Here is a 17,674-nt window from a genome sequence, read left to right on the forward strand (position 1 = left end):
CCTCAGTAGCTTTGGAAGTACTGTTCTTAGGTAGCTAACATTTTTCTTTTTTACTTGCGTCCCGTCACAGGAATAGCAAATGATAGAATCAGGACCCGTGTCTTGAACAAATGAAATAGGCCCAGGTGCCCCTTGTTCCTTTCTTCCTGCCTAGATTTGTGTTTGAGTTTTATCCTGCACACCGGTTCACCTTTTGGTCATTCTGATCTCTGCCATGCAGAGCCAGTGCAAAAGTTTTTCTTCTTTGAAGAAAAGAAAGACATAAGTGATATTAATAAGAAATAAAACAAGGACACATTTCCATTTTGACCGTTGAAAGGGCATTGTGTATGACATCTGAAGATTCCAATAATGACTTAGAAATCACTGATTTTTTAAAAAATGAGCTTTATGACCTGCCTTTCTTTGCCAATCAAGGTGGTCACAAAACGTTGTCCCCTTATGCGGCTTTGTGCTAGGTGTGGAAAGGACAGAATGAGGGACGAGGGAAACAGAACAGCTTTTACAAATGAATCTCAGGGTTCGAGTGCCTTTCAGGGACAACACATCATTTTTAATCTGAAAGCTCTTAATTAAATTGATTGCGAGATAAAATGCACCCAACCAGTGTCAGACTCACATGAGTCAAAAAGCCTGGTGGGTTGCAAAAGGCATTTGACGCTTCTAAACCTCCCTGAAAGTGAATGGCCTTGAAAGCTCTCACAGCAATGAGTTCAAGATCTCAGCTAGGGAGCTGCTGGCATGTTGTAAAGACTATAATTTATAGCACACCAACTCCATACTACCCTTTGCCCCACCAGGGTGCTGCCTGGAAGCTGGTATGGCTTATGGAGGATTGGAAGGAAGAAAGGGGAAAGGAAAAAAGACCCTGCGGCCTTTTTAGCAGCCTCTGTACTGTTGGCTTATGCTTTTGGGGCTCTTTTCAGAGACTAGCAACTTTCAAACTGAACATATCTTATTCATCTTCCACTGATTTATGCCATAATGGCACAGTTATGTTCCGGACTTGCATAAAGCAGTTGCTCCAGGAGGCTTGGCAGAAGCTCAGGGATGATGTTAATTTCGTTCATTCATTCATCAAGTATTAATTGAGCACCTACAAAGCACTGGGGTCATACTGACAACACAGACTTCTTGATCTCCTGAAGACCAACATTCCTTAGGGTAGAGAAGGTGGAGGTGGAAAAGAGATACACAAACAAGTAAACATATACACGAACAAGATAATGTCTGATATGATATCACTTATAAGAATCTGGAATTATCTTGTTCAGCTCTTTTTACTAACAGCTATACTTTAGGTAGAAAGAACTATGTGTATAGCTAAATTTGGGAGGAGGATGAAGAGAAGGGAGAGAAAGGTAGAATCCAAAATACAGCATCCTTATAATGTGTTAAAACAGGTGCTCTGGGGTCGTTGATAAATTGTCTCTGAAGATAATTTCCATGGCAAAATTTGAAAATAGTTGGAGCAATAGCAGCATAATTGGGACAAGCTTTTGGCTGGCTAACAGGTAACTCTAAAAGATGTCTGATTTCTTACATGCCAGTATAAAGTAAAACATAATGAAAAAAGCATGGAACTTTTTCTATTTTTTTTTTTTTTAGTGGAGCAGAATGGATTTCAGTTTGATTTGGGTTCATATCTTGGCAGTGGCTTGTCCTGGCTTTGTGACCTTGGCCAAATTATTTTCAACTTTACCAGTTACTTTATATTATTTAATCATAACATTGGTATAATAATAACATATCTCAGAGACTTACTATAAGAAATAAATGAAATAGTGTTCATAAAGTGCCCAAAACAATGACTCTCCTATAAAGCATGAGTAAGAAATCAATATATGTGGTTTGTGTTTTTATCCTTAGTCATAAATTGTAATTTTATATACATCATACCTTATTACAATCAATAAGCCATAATATCAATTCTTAAAATCCTCAAACATAGCTAGAAAGACAAAGTCAGTATTTTAAGGACAGTTTCATTCCATTACTATCAGGTCAAATAAAGGGTTTTATCTGAAATGGAAGGAGTTTTGATTTTGTGTATTCAGGATCAAACCTGACACAGTGTTTCTTTGAGGATGGCCATGATTCAAGTGATAGCTTTAGAGGATTTTTGATATTGTGAAACAACAACTCAATGAAGGATCAAAGATGGGAAATTGAAGGTTGATTCATGCATTTGAAAGTAAGGATGCTTTATAGCACTGGGCACAATGTGAAGCAGCTAGTTCCAGAGAGATGGTAACTCAAGAGAACAGAAAGGACTTGATTTCAAAGGAGCAAGAAACCAAACAAACAGAAAATCGACAACTTAATCTCTCTCATGTCTCAGATCCTGTCAGAAAAATTTTCAATGATGAAAAGAAATAAGTAAAACCTAGATGATTAGACACATTTTCCCCCAAACTACCTGGCGACCCTATCTCCAGACTTTCCAAAGGTATCTTTGAAACTCTCCTGGCAAAAACCTTCCTGAATTCAAGGACTTGAAATGCTTTGTTGAAGAATGAACAAAAAAGGAAGGGGTTACGAAGTAAAATAGTTTTGCATCCTAGGCCATGCTTCCACATATTAAATGCAGTTCTTGGTTAGTGATTTTTAGTTAACAAACTTTTTAATGAAACTACTTGGTATGCTATAGGTATCTAGTTTATTAAAAATATGTTTTAGAAGTATTTCTAAAGAAGTTAAGTACCAGGTCTTGAGTTGGGAATGTGATTCTCTATTTTTTAGCTTTTTGAAAGTAAGATCCGATTTGCTTAACTTCAATGTACAGTCTGTCGATTAATCTTAAACTGGATCTGCCCTAAGATTCTGCTCTTTGACTTTTCTTGGGTGCTCACAGTTGCCTCATTTCTCTTTCTCCCTCCCAAGGCTTTTCTCTACTCTTCTGAGTACCAGGTGGAAAGAGGGCAACGATGTGGCTAAACGAAATTGCCATCTTCCGGGGTTAGCCAGCGCGGCGAGCATTTAGTTCCCTTGAGGTACTTTTGTGCATCTTTTCAGAGAAGCATTTCCATGTCCCCACTGAACTGATAACGATGAAACTTCAATCCCTGTTGCCTTCAATCATTTTCTTATTGTGCCAGCTCAATGCATTTTCTTCAACTCCAGTTCTGGCATCAGGTCTGGCAGAGGCGGAGGAAAAAGAAAAATCCTTTTGGTGTGGGTTGCAGTGAACTTCACTTTTAATTCCCTGTTAATGTGCAATCTGAAGTCCTATTCAAAGGAAAAGTGTGTTCCTGTTTGTGGTGAAAGGAGGATGCAGAAAAGTGACAGATGTAAGATGAGAGAAGCAGCAGCCTTTAATCATTTTGTTGTCAAAGCAGCTTTGGATCGCCCTTTAAAGAAAGAATTTTCTTTGCTGCTTTTGGAAAACTGGAGACTCACTCTCTTGCCCTTTGCAGGTTCCTTACCCAGAGGGTTAAATTCCATAGTGTATGCCAAATTTCTGAATGCTGGATCCTTGCTACAAAGCAATCCAGTTTATGCACTGAAATTTCAAAAGAATTGGCTTCCTTTGCCCTAACTAGATACACACTCAATTTACACATAATCCTGGTAAAAGAGAAGAAAATGTATGGCAAAACCCAGCAACTAAGGAATTCGTTTTCATTTATGATTGGACGAGTTATTTCATGAAGAGGTTAAGTGTTAACACATGTACTGTTTACAAAGTAAAAATCCCTTTCTCCCTAATCCCTGTGTGACTGTAATTAAGCAGGAGAGTTAATTTTATGTAAATCATGCATTACTGTAATTGGGCGCAAGTGAACATTCATGTACATCTTATTTAAAAGTGAAATATAATGTTATTATGTGGATGCTGGTGCATCTCAACCCTCTGGGGAGAAGTCAGCAACATCACTGGCTGTTTACAAGACTCACTCTTTGGTCTGTGAGCTTAATTACAAATCACCCAGCTCTGCCTGGCGCTGTTCTGGGAAGAGCTGAGCCACGTGTCTTTGGAAAAGCCGAGCGCTGGAACACTGGGGCTTCCATTCCCATTTCTTTCTTAACCTCTACTTATAGAGCAGTCGTTTTTCTCTTTCGACTCATCTTTTCAAACCTAAACAGCAATTTCCAATGGTTTGCTCTGCCTGGCAGTTCCGATCCATGTACCCCCAGGCAGACCACAGATGGATTTGTCTTCAGCAAGCAGGGGCTCGTCTGCTGCCTTTTTTGGCTTGTCTTTTCTAATGCTGCTCAGGGCTGCTTTATGACCCCAGGATTTTGTTTTCCAAGTGTAGCCAGATCAGATACCACGCAGCAGCCTGCATTTGTGATTGCCACAGCGGCCTGCACAGCCCTGGGACGGAGGGCTGGACTGGGTGGAGAGGATGAGCCATTCTTTTATGCTGTATCAGGAGAGCAGATCTAGTGCTTCGGGACAAGGCTGCCCTGCAGAATATAAAGAATCTAATCTACATATCTCGAGGTCAACATTTGTGTGGAAGAAAATACCCACATGACAAAACTTTTATTTTAAACATATTCTCCTCCTCACCCGGAGTCTTGAAAAATCATTTTCGGAGTTGAGCTTTGGCCTCATTCTGCCCAGCTTGCCAAGCCAGCTCCTCTGCCCATAAGCCCTGTGCTCGCAGCAGGTGAGCCTTCCTGGACCCCGGGGCAACAGGCCGTCCCAGGGCGCCACCTTTCTGCTCCCTGCGTTCTTGCTGCCACTCCGTGTTCCTGAGATTCTGTTCAGATGCTCAGACTCGTTTATTCTGGAAGGCCTGTTGGAATGAACACTCTTTTACATTCCCCTCCCCATAATTCCCCCTCCTGCTAATCCAGTTGCTTTCTCCATCCCTCTTACCTTCCCAGGGCCTTTGGTTTCTCCCTCAGCTCTTTCTTGCTCACTTTCTTCTCTCCCCAATCCCATATTGTCATTTCTCACTCTGATGTGGTCTCATATGAAATGTCATTTGTCTAGAGGTTATGGATGTATTGGATGTGAACCGATGAAATAACTTCTAAGATTTTTTTTTTTGCATGCGTAAGTAGTAAGGAGGTAAGTGTGTTCCCTAGTGGCCATAGCATTTTCTTCTTTGTTCTTGTAAAAAGACTCCTTGAGGGAACATGTAGGAAAGCCTATCAGTAGAATAGACTGTCTTTATTGGACGAGTTCATCCTGTAAAATTCAATGCCCTTTTGTACTGGCTAACTTTGGCTAATCTTATGGATGGCAGCTGCTTGTATATTCCTTTATCTAAGTAATATGATAATTTTATGTTATCTTTAATTATTCAGTTTTATATTGCATTTAAATTTGAAAGTTGGTTTGAGTAATTTTGAATATAATCAAGTGATATGCTTTTGAAGAAATAGAAGTACATTTCTTAATGTCATTCTATTGTTACTTAATGTTACACTATTTATACCCACTCCTGGTTCTGAACCAAACTGAATGCGTCAACAAATGGCCATATATAGTTTTTTACTCATACTGTGCAAGGCAGGAGAAGGGGCCTCTGTAGGGAAGGAGAGCCCCAGTTTGGGAAGTAACTCAGCTCCGAGGCTAGCACTGGTCATGAGTAGGGTTTAACTAAAGTGTGAATTGTTGAAGGAACAGCAGCCTTGTGAACACGTGCTCGTCAAATGGCAAAACCCTGGGCTTCCCTAACTTAGGGATCAGAGGGACAGACCTCCCCAGGGTGAAAAGAGAAATAAGTATCCTCAGAGTGAGTGGAGTCTTAAACTGCTTTAGAGTCTCTAGATCTCGGTAGAGGACGATTATGGAGAAACTGTCGATTAGGTCTTCATGCTTTATGGGTAAACTTTGGACAGGTGGAAACCATGAGACTGAAAATGGCTTGCAACTGGTATGAAACTGCTACGACTAGAAAGAACCTCTTCTAAGTAGTATGTGTGGTGGTGGTAAATTAATGATACAGGGGAAAAGAAAGAGATGCTAGAGATCATCCTCAGCTAAACTCTTTAAAGACCTCACTGATTCCTTACTGAGAGGGATTGAAACTTACACAAGAATCACTCTGTGTATATGTGCAATTTGATAAATTATGCTTAAATGACTATTAAACGTCACAGCTTATTCTTTAGTGGGGGTTCAATTTATTAATAAATTATTTTCTTATCTTGAAAAAACCTCAACATATGTTTATAGAAATTATCTGAAACAATATACACAAATGCCATGGTGCTTTGTTCTTGGTGGTGGGATTATATTTTTGGCTTATCTACATTTTCTAATGTTACTGGTTATTACTTATGTAGTATATTTATTAATAATTTGATGTACCATGGTGATAATTTGGAAATTACTCTGTGCTTTATTTTCATAGCCGGACTCATCAAAAGGCCTCTGTTTTCAAGATCTACATCCATGGAAAATAAATTAAACTGGATTGTGGCAGAGAAGGGCCGTGGCAGAGGATAGATACTTCATGAGGTAGAGAAAAAAGAGGCGGTTAGTATTTTGAGAACGGGAGGAAGCCCAGCAAGGGGAGACAGCCACAAAGAAGAAGGGCATTGAGCCCTCTCAAAATACACCCAGAAGAATGGGTTCGCCTGTGTGGGTCCTGAGAGATGCCTCCGTGGGCTGATCGCTAGGGCTGGAGTGCCTTCCGTGGATCTGCAAAACTGGAAGGTTTATCCATGACAATGGGACCACTAAGAGCAGAGGGCCAGGCCTTGCTCCTGTTCCTCTCTCTCTTTCCCCCATAATACCTGATTTTGGACTTCTTATTAGCTCTGAGCTAGGTTCTTATGCTGGATTAAGTTTGGCTTGAAAAAATAAAAGGAAGAATTATTTTCTTAATTTCTGATATAAGAGAAATAGTAATATAATTAATAAGTGGTAAATAATTAAAAAATTAAAAGCCTGCAAAAATCCCAAGTTGAAATAATACATTGTGTATTACTGGAGAGAGATATCAACTGAGGCCCCACTCCCAGAGTAGGGGGACCAGTAAAATAGATTTCTGACCATGGCGAGGCTGCAAGGAGGCCTGGCTGTGACTGGTGGGTAGCACACCACACATAATTTCCTGATGCTGATTTCAAAGGGCCACATTCATTTGTATATTTATGTGTTCGTTATAAAACCAATCCCATTACTTTATATAATCTTTCATCCTTCCTTTATCCATCCTTTATATGAGCTTCCTGTGGATGCTCATATAGAGATACCAATTAATTCAATGAAAAAGCTTTTGTTATTGATATCTAGATGATTAATTCTATAACTGAAATGTCTACTATAATTGAAGAAGAGTAACAGGTGGGTCAGGTTCTGCACGACTTTGGCAAAGGGAAATGGCATCTGAAGATAAACATTAGTAGCGAGTCTAATATGACTTTGAGATAATCACTGTCATATTTCAGTGTTCTGCACTGACTTCTCCTCCAGGATCTATGCAAGTAAACATTTGGTCCTGCACAGTTACTGCAATATTGACTCGATCTGTGTTTAGGAACACACCAGAGGTTTATTGGTGTATGCTTTGTCAGGACAGAACTATTTTTGTTATTTTTTGTTTGTTTTCAAGTACTTCTGTATGGTAGGGACAGACCTCTTTTAAAATAGAATGATATCCCTTCTTGTCCAGACACAATACCTGTGGACTCATTTGAAAAAAAAAATTAGAGGGGCTGTATTGTTTCTTAACTCTGTTGCCATGTTTTCCCCAAATCCAAACCAGCTCTCCTGTCATACAAGAGACATACCTTTGAGTAAGTAGGATTCCTTGACTCTCTTTAGCTCAGACCATAAGATTCTTATTATGCATTATTTAACTGACAAAAAATGTGGTTTTGTCTTATTTATTTTTATAATAAATATTTATCATAGCCCTGCAAAATAATTTCCATATATTCAATGTTTACTCTGTGCATGCCACTGTTCTGAGCCCTAACATGGGGTGTCTTATTTATTTCTGATACCAGTCATACTGAAACTGGGAAGATATTTTTCTCTCCATTTTAAATATGAGGCATAAAGAAGTCAGGCGACTTGCTCAAGGTTTAGTTAGTAAAGTGGAGGTTAGAGTGGGGCTCATATCTGCCTGGCTTTAGAAACCAAGTTTTAAATATTACATTGGAGGCAGCCAATCCTCACCACTATCCAGTCACCTATTTTTAATTCTTTGAGTAGAACTTAAAACTTTCCAGTTCTGTTTATTGTTTGATAAATTCCCTCCCCTCATTCCACCTTCACTTACCCTGCTATGAGGTGAGCCTGCAAACAGAGACTTCTTAGCCACCTCATTGCTACACCACAGCACCTAGAATGGTGTCTGGCATTTATTGGGCATCCAATAAATGTTAATTGAATAAATGGAAACAAACAGCAAGACATTCATTTTCTGGCTTTTTCTTGCTCCCAGGCTAAGGGAAAGATAGACTTGTATGGGATATTAAGGAGCAACATGGAAAGTGTAGCAACAGCATTAGGAGTACTGTTAAAGAAGTCATGGGAGCTGCATGAATCAGCTATTATCTGCTCTGGGTATATTGTGAAGAAGAAGGTGCAGAAAATGCTTGGAGTATATAACATCTCACAAGCAAGAAGACAGAGTATGTGTGGAGAATGATGAAGTCATTCTGTGTATCTTACTGTGAAAAGGCACACCTACCCAACCTGGAGGTCCCTCCTGGTGGCACCCAAGCACAGACCAGTATCAGAGCCTTTGTTACATTCATTATAAATTTTATTTACTTTTCAGTTTCCCCCACAGGACCTTGATTTTTTTTTTTTTTTTTTTTGAGACAGAGTCTTGCTCTGTTGTCCAGGCTAGAGTGCCGTGGTGTCGGGCCAGCTCACAGCAACCTCAAACTCCTGGGCTCAAGCAATTCTCTTGCCTCAGCCTCTCGAATAGCTGGGACTACAGGTGCTCACCACCACGCCTGGCTAAGTGTTTCTTAGTAGAGACGGAGTCTCCCTCTTGCTCAGGCTGGTCTCGAACTCCTGACCTTAGGAGATCCTCTGACCTCAGCCTCCCAGAGTTCAAGGATTACAGGTGTGAGCCACTGTGTCCATCCAAGGAACTTGAGATCTTTGATGCAAGGAACCAAGAGGATCTGACAGCAAGTTTTTTTCAGGCAGGGACTCTACCTTATTTATCTGTCTTCTTGGAGCCTAACATGATGCTGGTAATTGGGGTCCCTCAGTAAATGTATAATAAATGCATGAGAATGAAGGAGTGAATGAGTAAGTGAATGACATGGCTTATTAGCTGTTTACTTTAAAAGAATTATGAATTTAAGTTGAGGACAAACAACAAAAATAATTCATGTGGTCTTGGGTAGCAATAATAAAAGTAGAGTGCCTTTTGCTGAATATATAGACTTTTGAAATTACAGAGCTAGAAGTGACTTATGGATGAAGAAACTGAGATGTGAGCTCTGAAATGAATTGCTCACGGTTCCACAGCAAATTTGTGGTTGAAGTAGGGCTTGAATTTAGAGATCATGGCTCTCAGTTAAATTTGTTTTTTACAAGCTCCACTACATATCGTGCTGGTCAGCCCACAATTGTATTAGACTGTGCAATTCTGAGTTCTACAACTGAACAAATATATTGACAAAGTAGAGTTTGTCCAAGGAAAGATGACGTAGATGCTAGGGGGTGTGGAAATCGTATTGCATGTAGAACAGATGAGGAAATTAAGGATGTTTCTCTTGGAGAAGGAATACTTGCAGAAGGACTGTGGGGTGAGTGGGAAAACATGATTTCTCGCTTTATATTTGAAATGAAGTCATTATTCCTTTACTCCAGTGAGGAAAAAATAAGAGCCATGGATAGAAGCAGAGATGTAAATTTCAGCTAAATATGAAGAGGCATTGTCTGAAAAATTAGAACTGTCCAAGAGTGAGATTCCAAATTATAAGAAATGTACAAGTAGAGGCCGAATGATTATCTGTCAGGACTAGACTGTGAGTCCTTTTAGAGGAGAGTCCTTGTTGTATTTGTATTTCCCTAGGACCTTAAATAGTGCCTGGCACATACTGTATGCTCACTTGAGATTGTTATGCATCTTTAAAAGGGATTCCTGCATGGGCAGGGTGAGCATGGAGGTGGGCAGGAGTGTACTGTATTATTAACTCCAAGGATTTAGGACTTGACCCTTTGATAAAAATTCACCTGTTCACATGTAGTGATGCATCCATATCTAACAAATCAAATCATTTCATACTCTTTTAAGCAAAAGTCAGTGGAATTGTAGTTTCTTTTAAACTCTACAAATCTCTGTTGATGTTGCATTTTTTTCTCCTTCTATAGGAAGAGGGATGGTTTCTTTGCTACAACTGCCACCTTACAAAGGAGACCAGGGCCAGTTACATCTCTGCACCTGTTAACCAAACCAAACTTTGATGCAGAAGTTTAAAAGGAATTTTTCTTGTACCAGTAGCATACGACTGATTTATAGGAACACTTGAGTGATGGTTATGGCAATAGATTCACACTTTTCAAAGTGATGACTAATCTAGAAACCAGGTTTTTCAGAGTCCTAAATCCTATTTAGATTGTCACCTTTATTTATGTTTTAACAAGTATCTTAAACATCACTTCAGAAAACTAAAAGTAATTTTTCACTGAATATTTTATATTCAGAATGTGTTGACTGGATATTTGTGTCTTTTTTTTTATTTTTTTGGACACAGGAATTTTTTTTTTTTTAGTTCACACAGAGGTCATTTGAAGGAGACAAAGAGAGCTTTATTTAGATTTACTATGTTAGCCACGGAAAGCTTTGCAGAGCTAAATGATAATAAGGCAATTACTTGATTTATTTTCATCTTATTCTTTGAGAATTTTCACAGTTTTTTTCCAAACCAAGTGGTGATACTTATTTGTATGCATAAATCAAACAAAAATCCATACCAACTTCCCACTAAAGTCTTTCAGATGCTATGGGATTTTCTTTCTTATCTCATCATATAAATATGCTCAAAACATATTTCTGTTTTCATGAAATATTGTCATATTAATTCCATTTCAAATAATGGTGCTGCATTAGCTATAAAGCAATTCATGGGGTATTTAGTTGTGAGTCTTTTTTTCAAAGAACCATGTACCATAAATATAGTGCTTTTGAGAATTCACAATTGTGATGTTTCACATTAATGGTGTTATTATTATTCCCCTGGTTGTTAATTCCACTTGCCTAATGGAATATATTTTTCTGGCCTATGCATACCTGATATGTAACTTGTTCAAGCCCCTTTGGATATATGCCCTTAACTGGGAGATTCTAAGCTGTTTCCCAAATAAAAACCAATATCTTCCTTTTCTTTCCTTTATGAGTTATAAAACACTTTCCCTTCCCTTCTTCTTTTATTTAATTTATATGCCAGAGACTTTTTCTGCTCTGAGGATGAAAATGGAAAACCAGGGAAGAAAGTTGATGAAATAGAGATGACTCAAAGATCTGAAATATTTTATCTGCACTCGATATAAAGTAAATTATTTTTTCTCTTTTCCAATAACCATCATTTCCCTTGATCTTGGAATCACTCAAAACCTAGCCACTGAGTCCTCTACAAACTAATGTGCTGTCTCAAAATGTGGAGAAAGATGAAATATTGGTACCTGTACAGATTGTACTTGTTTGATTATATTTACAGTTATGAGATACCGCAAATTTAAGAATGCCAATGTTTTCTCATCACTGAGTATTTATTATATATAACAAATACATGGGAAAGAAAAAACTATATTGTGTGATATAAATAGTTTATTTACATTACAGAAAAAACATCAAGACAATGTATACTATTTCAAATATATCCATACATAATCAAATATAGCTGTAGTACATGTTTTCATTGGTGTAGATTACCACAAATGCAAGGCAACATGTGTAGATCTCTTGTCTTATTCTTTTGTCTATAATACTGTATTGTGTAGTCCAAGTTCTCGGTAGTCCAGCCACTGTGAAACATGCTCCCTTTAGATTAACCTTGTCGACGCTCTTGTTGTGTTGTCTGAACTGTAGTGCCCTGTATTTTGCTTCTGTCTGTGAATTCTGTTGCTTCTGGGGCATTTCCTAGAAGGTTGGAAAGTTTACAGATCTTAGTCCAATGCTATGACCTAAAGTTTGGTCCTACAATCACAGAGTGAAGCTGTGGATTAAGCAAATTATTACAATATTTCAGATGAAAGAATTTATTATTAGTAGGAGTTGGAATTATTTTGGAAAAGTTATTGTTTTGCTTTTCTTTGCAGTTGTCTTTAAACTTCTGTTGAGAATTGAAGAGCAGAGGCAGAAGTTGAAGAGGAACACGTTTACCTTGCTTACTCATTAAGGCACAAAGAATGACTCAGCACAATGCAATCGAGCAAGTCCATGAGCTCATCTTATCTCACTTTAAAGGTCTTCAACAAATTTCTGTTTTAAATGTCCTAAGAATGAATGTTATATTGACATTTCTATGCCACAAGTTTAAATCCTATCAAACCAGGGAATGAGCCAACTCTAAATAGCTGATATGTAATGGAAAGGGATACTGTTTTGGTTTGGCCTATTATCATTTTCGTGCATTAATACTAGGACCTAGAGAGACATAAATTGATACTAACTATTTAGTACTAATATTAATCTTTTAATATTAGATTTTTAATACAGTCAAATTCAGTTAAATTATCTGAAAATTTCTGAACTAGTGTTTTTTTCTCTTATAATAAACAGAATGCTTTGACTAGGCAAAGGAGAACAACAATACACAGTTCATATAAAATCCTATTATAATAAGCTGTGGGGTATCAGAGAATAAGAATATGTATAAATACACACACATATAATATGTATATATTTTTGAGGAAGGATAGATCTGTCAAAATGAACATGGAGCTGGAGATAACATTCCTAGCAAGTGGGAGCTGGAGATAAAAGGGATAAAAATCCAACTTTTTAATAGGGCAACTCTTCATTTTGGAACTTGCCTCTGGATGTACTTATTGTTTTGTGACACATGTTGTGTTTAGGAGGAGAGTGGGTGTTTGACTAAAATAGTAAAGAAAGAAGAGGAAAAGGAATTAGAATGAAAAGAAAGTAGGAAGAAGGAAGAGAAAGAAGAGAGATGTAGGAGAGAAGAGAGACCTGGTGAGGAAGACATTAAAAGAAAATTAAAGGTGATGAGAGGACCTCTGCTTGGTGTGATTTTGTAAATCTTTCAGCAACTGGATATTCTGAAATAGGACTTGACAGACAGTGTAGCCGGGTCACCAGAGAAGTAGAGTTTCTGGGGATGAGGACAGAGGAGATGGCTTTGTTGGAAAGTCTGGTTTCAGAGCAAAATCTTTTTAAGTGAATTCAATGAATCCATACTGGGAATTGATATGGTTTATTGACAGAGTCACTCCTGGAAAGGCTCTGGAAGGTTTGATGTTCCTAGGACAGATGTAGAAAATACATTACAGTAATGCTAATTTAGTTCATGTGATATTTCTCCTCCTCAAAATTAAATAAATTGAGGGTAGGTTTTGCTTTGTTTCAACAAGGAAAATGAAAAAAAAAAGCCACATACTTTGAAAAAATAACTTGCTCTAGTTTGGAGCTCAGGTTAGGTAGCCTTGAGTATCAGAACACACAAAATCATGACCAGATGAGGGGCAGTATAAGCAGCGCCCAGGCTCTGACACCAGCTAGGGCTGCCCTTGGTGCTCAGCTGTGTGAACCCAGCAACTGGCCAACTTCTCACACTTCAGGGTCTCCGTCTTGAAAATGGGGATAATCGTTCTTTCTTTGTAATGTAATTAAATGTGCATATATGTGTGTGTGCACATGCATGCATGTGTGTGTATGTATACATGTATGATACGTCACACATAATACATACTTACACAATTCCTGGTGAGGAAAGGACCCTGTGTATTCCAGTTGTTTTTATTATGCACAGGAATGGGACTGTGATTAATAACAGGATTGAAAACATCTGCTACAGGATTTAAAGTTTTGCATTTCTGTCAGTACTCAAAGTAGTAATCAAATTGTTATTATATCCATTAAATATGAGTTTTGTTTTTCACGTACTGATATTGCCTAGCTATTAGGAAGGTCAGACCCTTAGAGTAGTATAGCACAGTTTCCTGTATTTTAGATTCTTTTCTTTTTATATTCAGTACTTTTGGTTTCTTGAGTTATCTTTATGTTCCCCAGAATCTATTTTAACATAATCCATTGACTCACTTGGCATCTAAACGTGAGAGTCGAGTTGATGAACTCAACTTGGCTTAGAGCATCCCAAAGCTCCAGTCGATGATCTTCCCTTAAGCCTTTAGGCCAGGCGAGGATTTATGAACCATATTTTGTCTTTTTCAAGAGCACATGCCACACTTGTCCTCAAAGTAGATAGTGCAGTACAGATACTGAGATGTATTATGGCCTTTATTTTCTAAAGATATGATACTTTCCTTTATTTTCTTGTCTTTTGAAAAGAATTTTAGGGAAACATTCTGATTTACTGCAGAGCTGTACAAATGAAGAAAGTCTAAATGCCTCATGAATTTGATGAAAACCTTCAAACTTCCTTGGAACTTTTAAAGGAGAGTGGAATCAGGTCATAAAGAAATATCTTCAACAACTTTTCTGGTTGCACAGAACAGAAATGATATGCATTTGGTTTAGAATCTAATTTTTGGTTACCATGGGGTTTGCATACTAATAAATTAAGCAAGTACCTGGCCTCGCTCTTCTACCCCAAGCCGAATGTCAGACATCACTAATTAATCATGGTTTTCTTTCCTGTTGAAACTGGATGAAACCTCTCCCAACCTGGTTCTCCAGGAAACAATTACCTTTATATTTGACTGGGAGTTTGACATAAAAGCTTGTTATGATATTTGCTACATGTTTCTATTTATCAAAGATATTCTTTTACTATAATATAATCTTTCTAATTATAATTTTTTGTATTTTGTGGTTAAAAGCTATAATAAAAATGTATTTGTTGTTTATACCAAGATAGGTTAAAACTGATTATATGTAAGAGTTACACTTAGAAATATAAGTTCTGTAAATGAGAGCTATATTTTAATGCTTTTCTAGACCTTGTATAAAATCTAGTCTGATCTCATTTGGCACACTGATCCGGGTAGGTAAGGATACACTGGTCATTTAAATAGTCTGTTAGTAGCCTGAATGAAGACTGCCATTTTCTAGTTAAAAGGGAAAAGCATTTAAACCTTTAAACAAAGGTTGGCATTATATGTTAGAGGAAAAAAAAAATAGAACTAAAAACCTCTGCTTAAAAGACAAACAATCCTCATCATCATGCAAAAATAAGGAAAATAACTTGTACCACTCCAACATGAAAATTCATGCCTTTCCATTTGGCTATTCAAATGCTTTTATGATGAGGAAATAGAACTTACAGAGAATGAATGGCTGCAGAGTCCATGAAGGAACTCATAATCAGAGACATCTGACTTTTAAAAAGGAGGAACAATATATCCCTTTATGTGGGTGGCCGCCAAATACAGTACAGTACTGACCTTGTGATGCAGAGGACCACCACACAGATGACAGCAATCTGAATTGTTCCAATCACAGCTGCGATTAAGACATACTGAAATCGTACAGGACCGGGGACAACATATAGAACACTGTAGTCCTTTTTTTCACAGTGTTGTCCAGTATAACCAGCATCACACCTGGAAGAAATTACAGTGCCCAGTTACCTGCAGCTACTGGATTCATTTACATAGTTGGCCTATAGGCATTTATCTTCATCACAAAACTAGGGCTTTTTGTCTCCCTTTCTAAGTAAATACTACTTTGTAGATATGGTTTTCAAGTACTTATTTTCAACAGGATCTCTTTGTGTTTGTAGGTTGTAAGGTGTGTTGTTCCTTTTTATTATTTATAATAATGGATTTTGAAGATAGGAAGATTATTAGATAATTTATTTTATGGTAATATAGAGAGATAATACAAGTTCAGGGATAACTGTTCTTTCTACATTTTTTTCAGATGAGCTTTACATTTTATTTAATTTGCTCTTTAATCCATCTAAATCAACATGTTTACTTGAGAAAGGTTTGTTTCCAATGACAGGGGAACAAAAAATAAGTCCATTTATTTACTTGTTTTGGATAAAACATTCTCTATGCTATTGTCAGAATAAATGTTGAAAACTATTAGGATCAGAGGTCCAGCAAGAGTCATCTTTAATTTGCTGGTCCGAAGTCATGTGATAATGTCAGGGAGCTAAATTTGGTTAAAAGAAAAATTAAAAGAAAATGATATAGGCAATATAGTTGCACAAAACAAGCCAAGCACTGTTCCTCTGAGAATGAATGTTGCCTCTCACTCAGTCAACCCTCACCCGAAAGAAAGCTCAGGTAGACAATCTGCATATTAAAATTAGCATTTGACAATGAATCGAGAAAACAGCTCATTAAAAAAAACCATGACACGAAAGGGGATCAACTTGTCATTGATTTTGTGGAATCAAAATCAATTCTCTTCCATTCTATGACTTTACTTTGAATTTCTCATAACTACATCCTGAGATGTTTCTTCTCTGTGCCAGAAACAGTTAATGATGATGACTCTGCTGAGGAGTGAGGGGCAGGGGGTAACCCCCCAGTTATGTTCACCCTGCTTGGCTTCCTAGAAGGCAGGCATTAGTATATTCAGTGAAGGGAAACATGAAAGGAAGACAGTTCTGGATGATTGGGGTGTGTGGTGGGAGAGAGAGAGACTTTTTGTTGTATATCAAAATATAACCTATTTCGCCATATTCTGCTTGTATTTTAAATAAAAATAAATTTGTTTTTCACTTTAGCTTTACCATCTCTAAAATAATTATGTTTTTGACATGAACACACAGCCGGTATTTATATTTATAAACTAAATCCAGACAAACAATTTCTTTGTGTCTTTAAAGAGTTTGGAACAGCGGAGGTGTGGCTAATAATTTCACTATGCCAGGCAATAATTTCACTATGCCAGGCTCTATAGATAGCAGATTCATAGAAAATAGCCAGTGCCTGGCAAACAAGGATTGATAATATTTATTAGAAGACCCGAAGGAGTTCGGAAAAGATGACCTCCCAGAAGCAACTATATCATCTAGTATACACATGGCTGCATCTGTTTGTCTAAGAAATAATATTATTGAGCACCTGATAGGTACCAAGTACTGTTCTATGTTCAGGGAGAAAGAGTGGTGGAGAATATGGGACAGTTAGTGCCTTTAAGGAGCTTGTAAAGCACAAATACACTTTTAAATTCTACTAGAAGAGTACATATAGGGAGGTGATACATAAAACTTGAGTGTGCAAGCCACACACATTTTATGGTTTTCTAGGGCGTGCCTGTTTGGGTGTGTGTCTGGGTGTTTGCGCACACTCAGGAGAGGCAGAGAAAAGTTTTGCTGGTGATCATTCAAATAGAATGCCAACCAATGCTCTGTAAACATCTACGTAGATTTTTTACTTTATACATGTTAACAGTTGGAGAGTAAAAATGTTACCTGCAAGATGGCTCCTGCATATTGACGGCATGTTCACACTTCCCGTGCATACAGAAGCCATTGTAATGTTCTGCACAAGGTTCGTGGCGTTCTCTGGCACTTTCTTCTAATTTGTTAGCATTCTCTGTGAATACAGATAAAAGCAAGCACCCCCTGTTAATACGTTCTTAGCCCAGTAAGATCAACCAGTACATTAACAAGCAAAACTACAGTAGGCAAAGAT

At 37.7% G+C, this 17,674-nt stretch overlaps 1 protein-coding gene across 1 annotated transcript in view; it reads right to left on the reverse strand.

Annotated features, from left to right (window-relative positions):
- Nucleotides 1-8,746: 8,746 nt before the first annotated feature.
- Nucleotides 8,747-17,674, reverse strand: part of TMEFF2 (transmembrane protein with EGF like and two follistatin like domains 2) — a 255,770-nt gene continuing 246,842 nt past the window's right edge. Inside the window, exons 8-10 of the mRNA XM_012776942.2 lie at nucleotides 17,452-17,575; nucleotides 15,467-15,625; nucleotides 8,747-12,020 (exon numbers count right to left, since the gene is read on the reverse strand). Of these exons, the coding sequence (XP_012632396.1) occupies nucleotides 11,924-12,020; nucleotides 15,467-15,625; nucleotides 17,452-17,575 (380 nt within the window). The 3' untranslated portion in view covers nucleotides 8,747-11,923. The remainder of the gene's footprint in view (nucleotides 12,021-15,466; nucleotides 15,626-17,451; nucleotides 17,576-17,674) is intronic.

Source organism: Microcebus murinus, chromosome 8 (genome assembly GCF_040939455.1).
Source record: "Microcebus murinus isolate Inina chromosome 8, M.murinus_Inina_mat1.0, whole genome shotgun sequence".
Lineage (NCBI taxonomy): Eukaryota > Metazoa > Chordata > Mammalia > Primates > Cheirogaleidae > Microcebus > Microcebus murinus.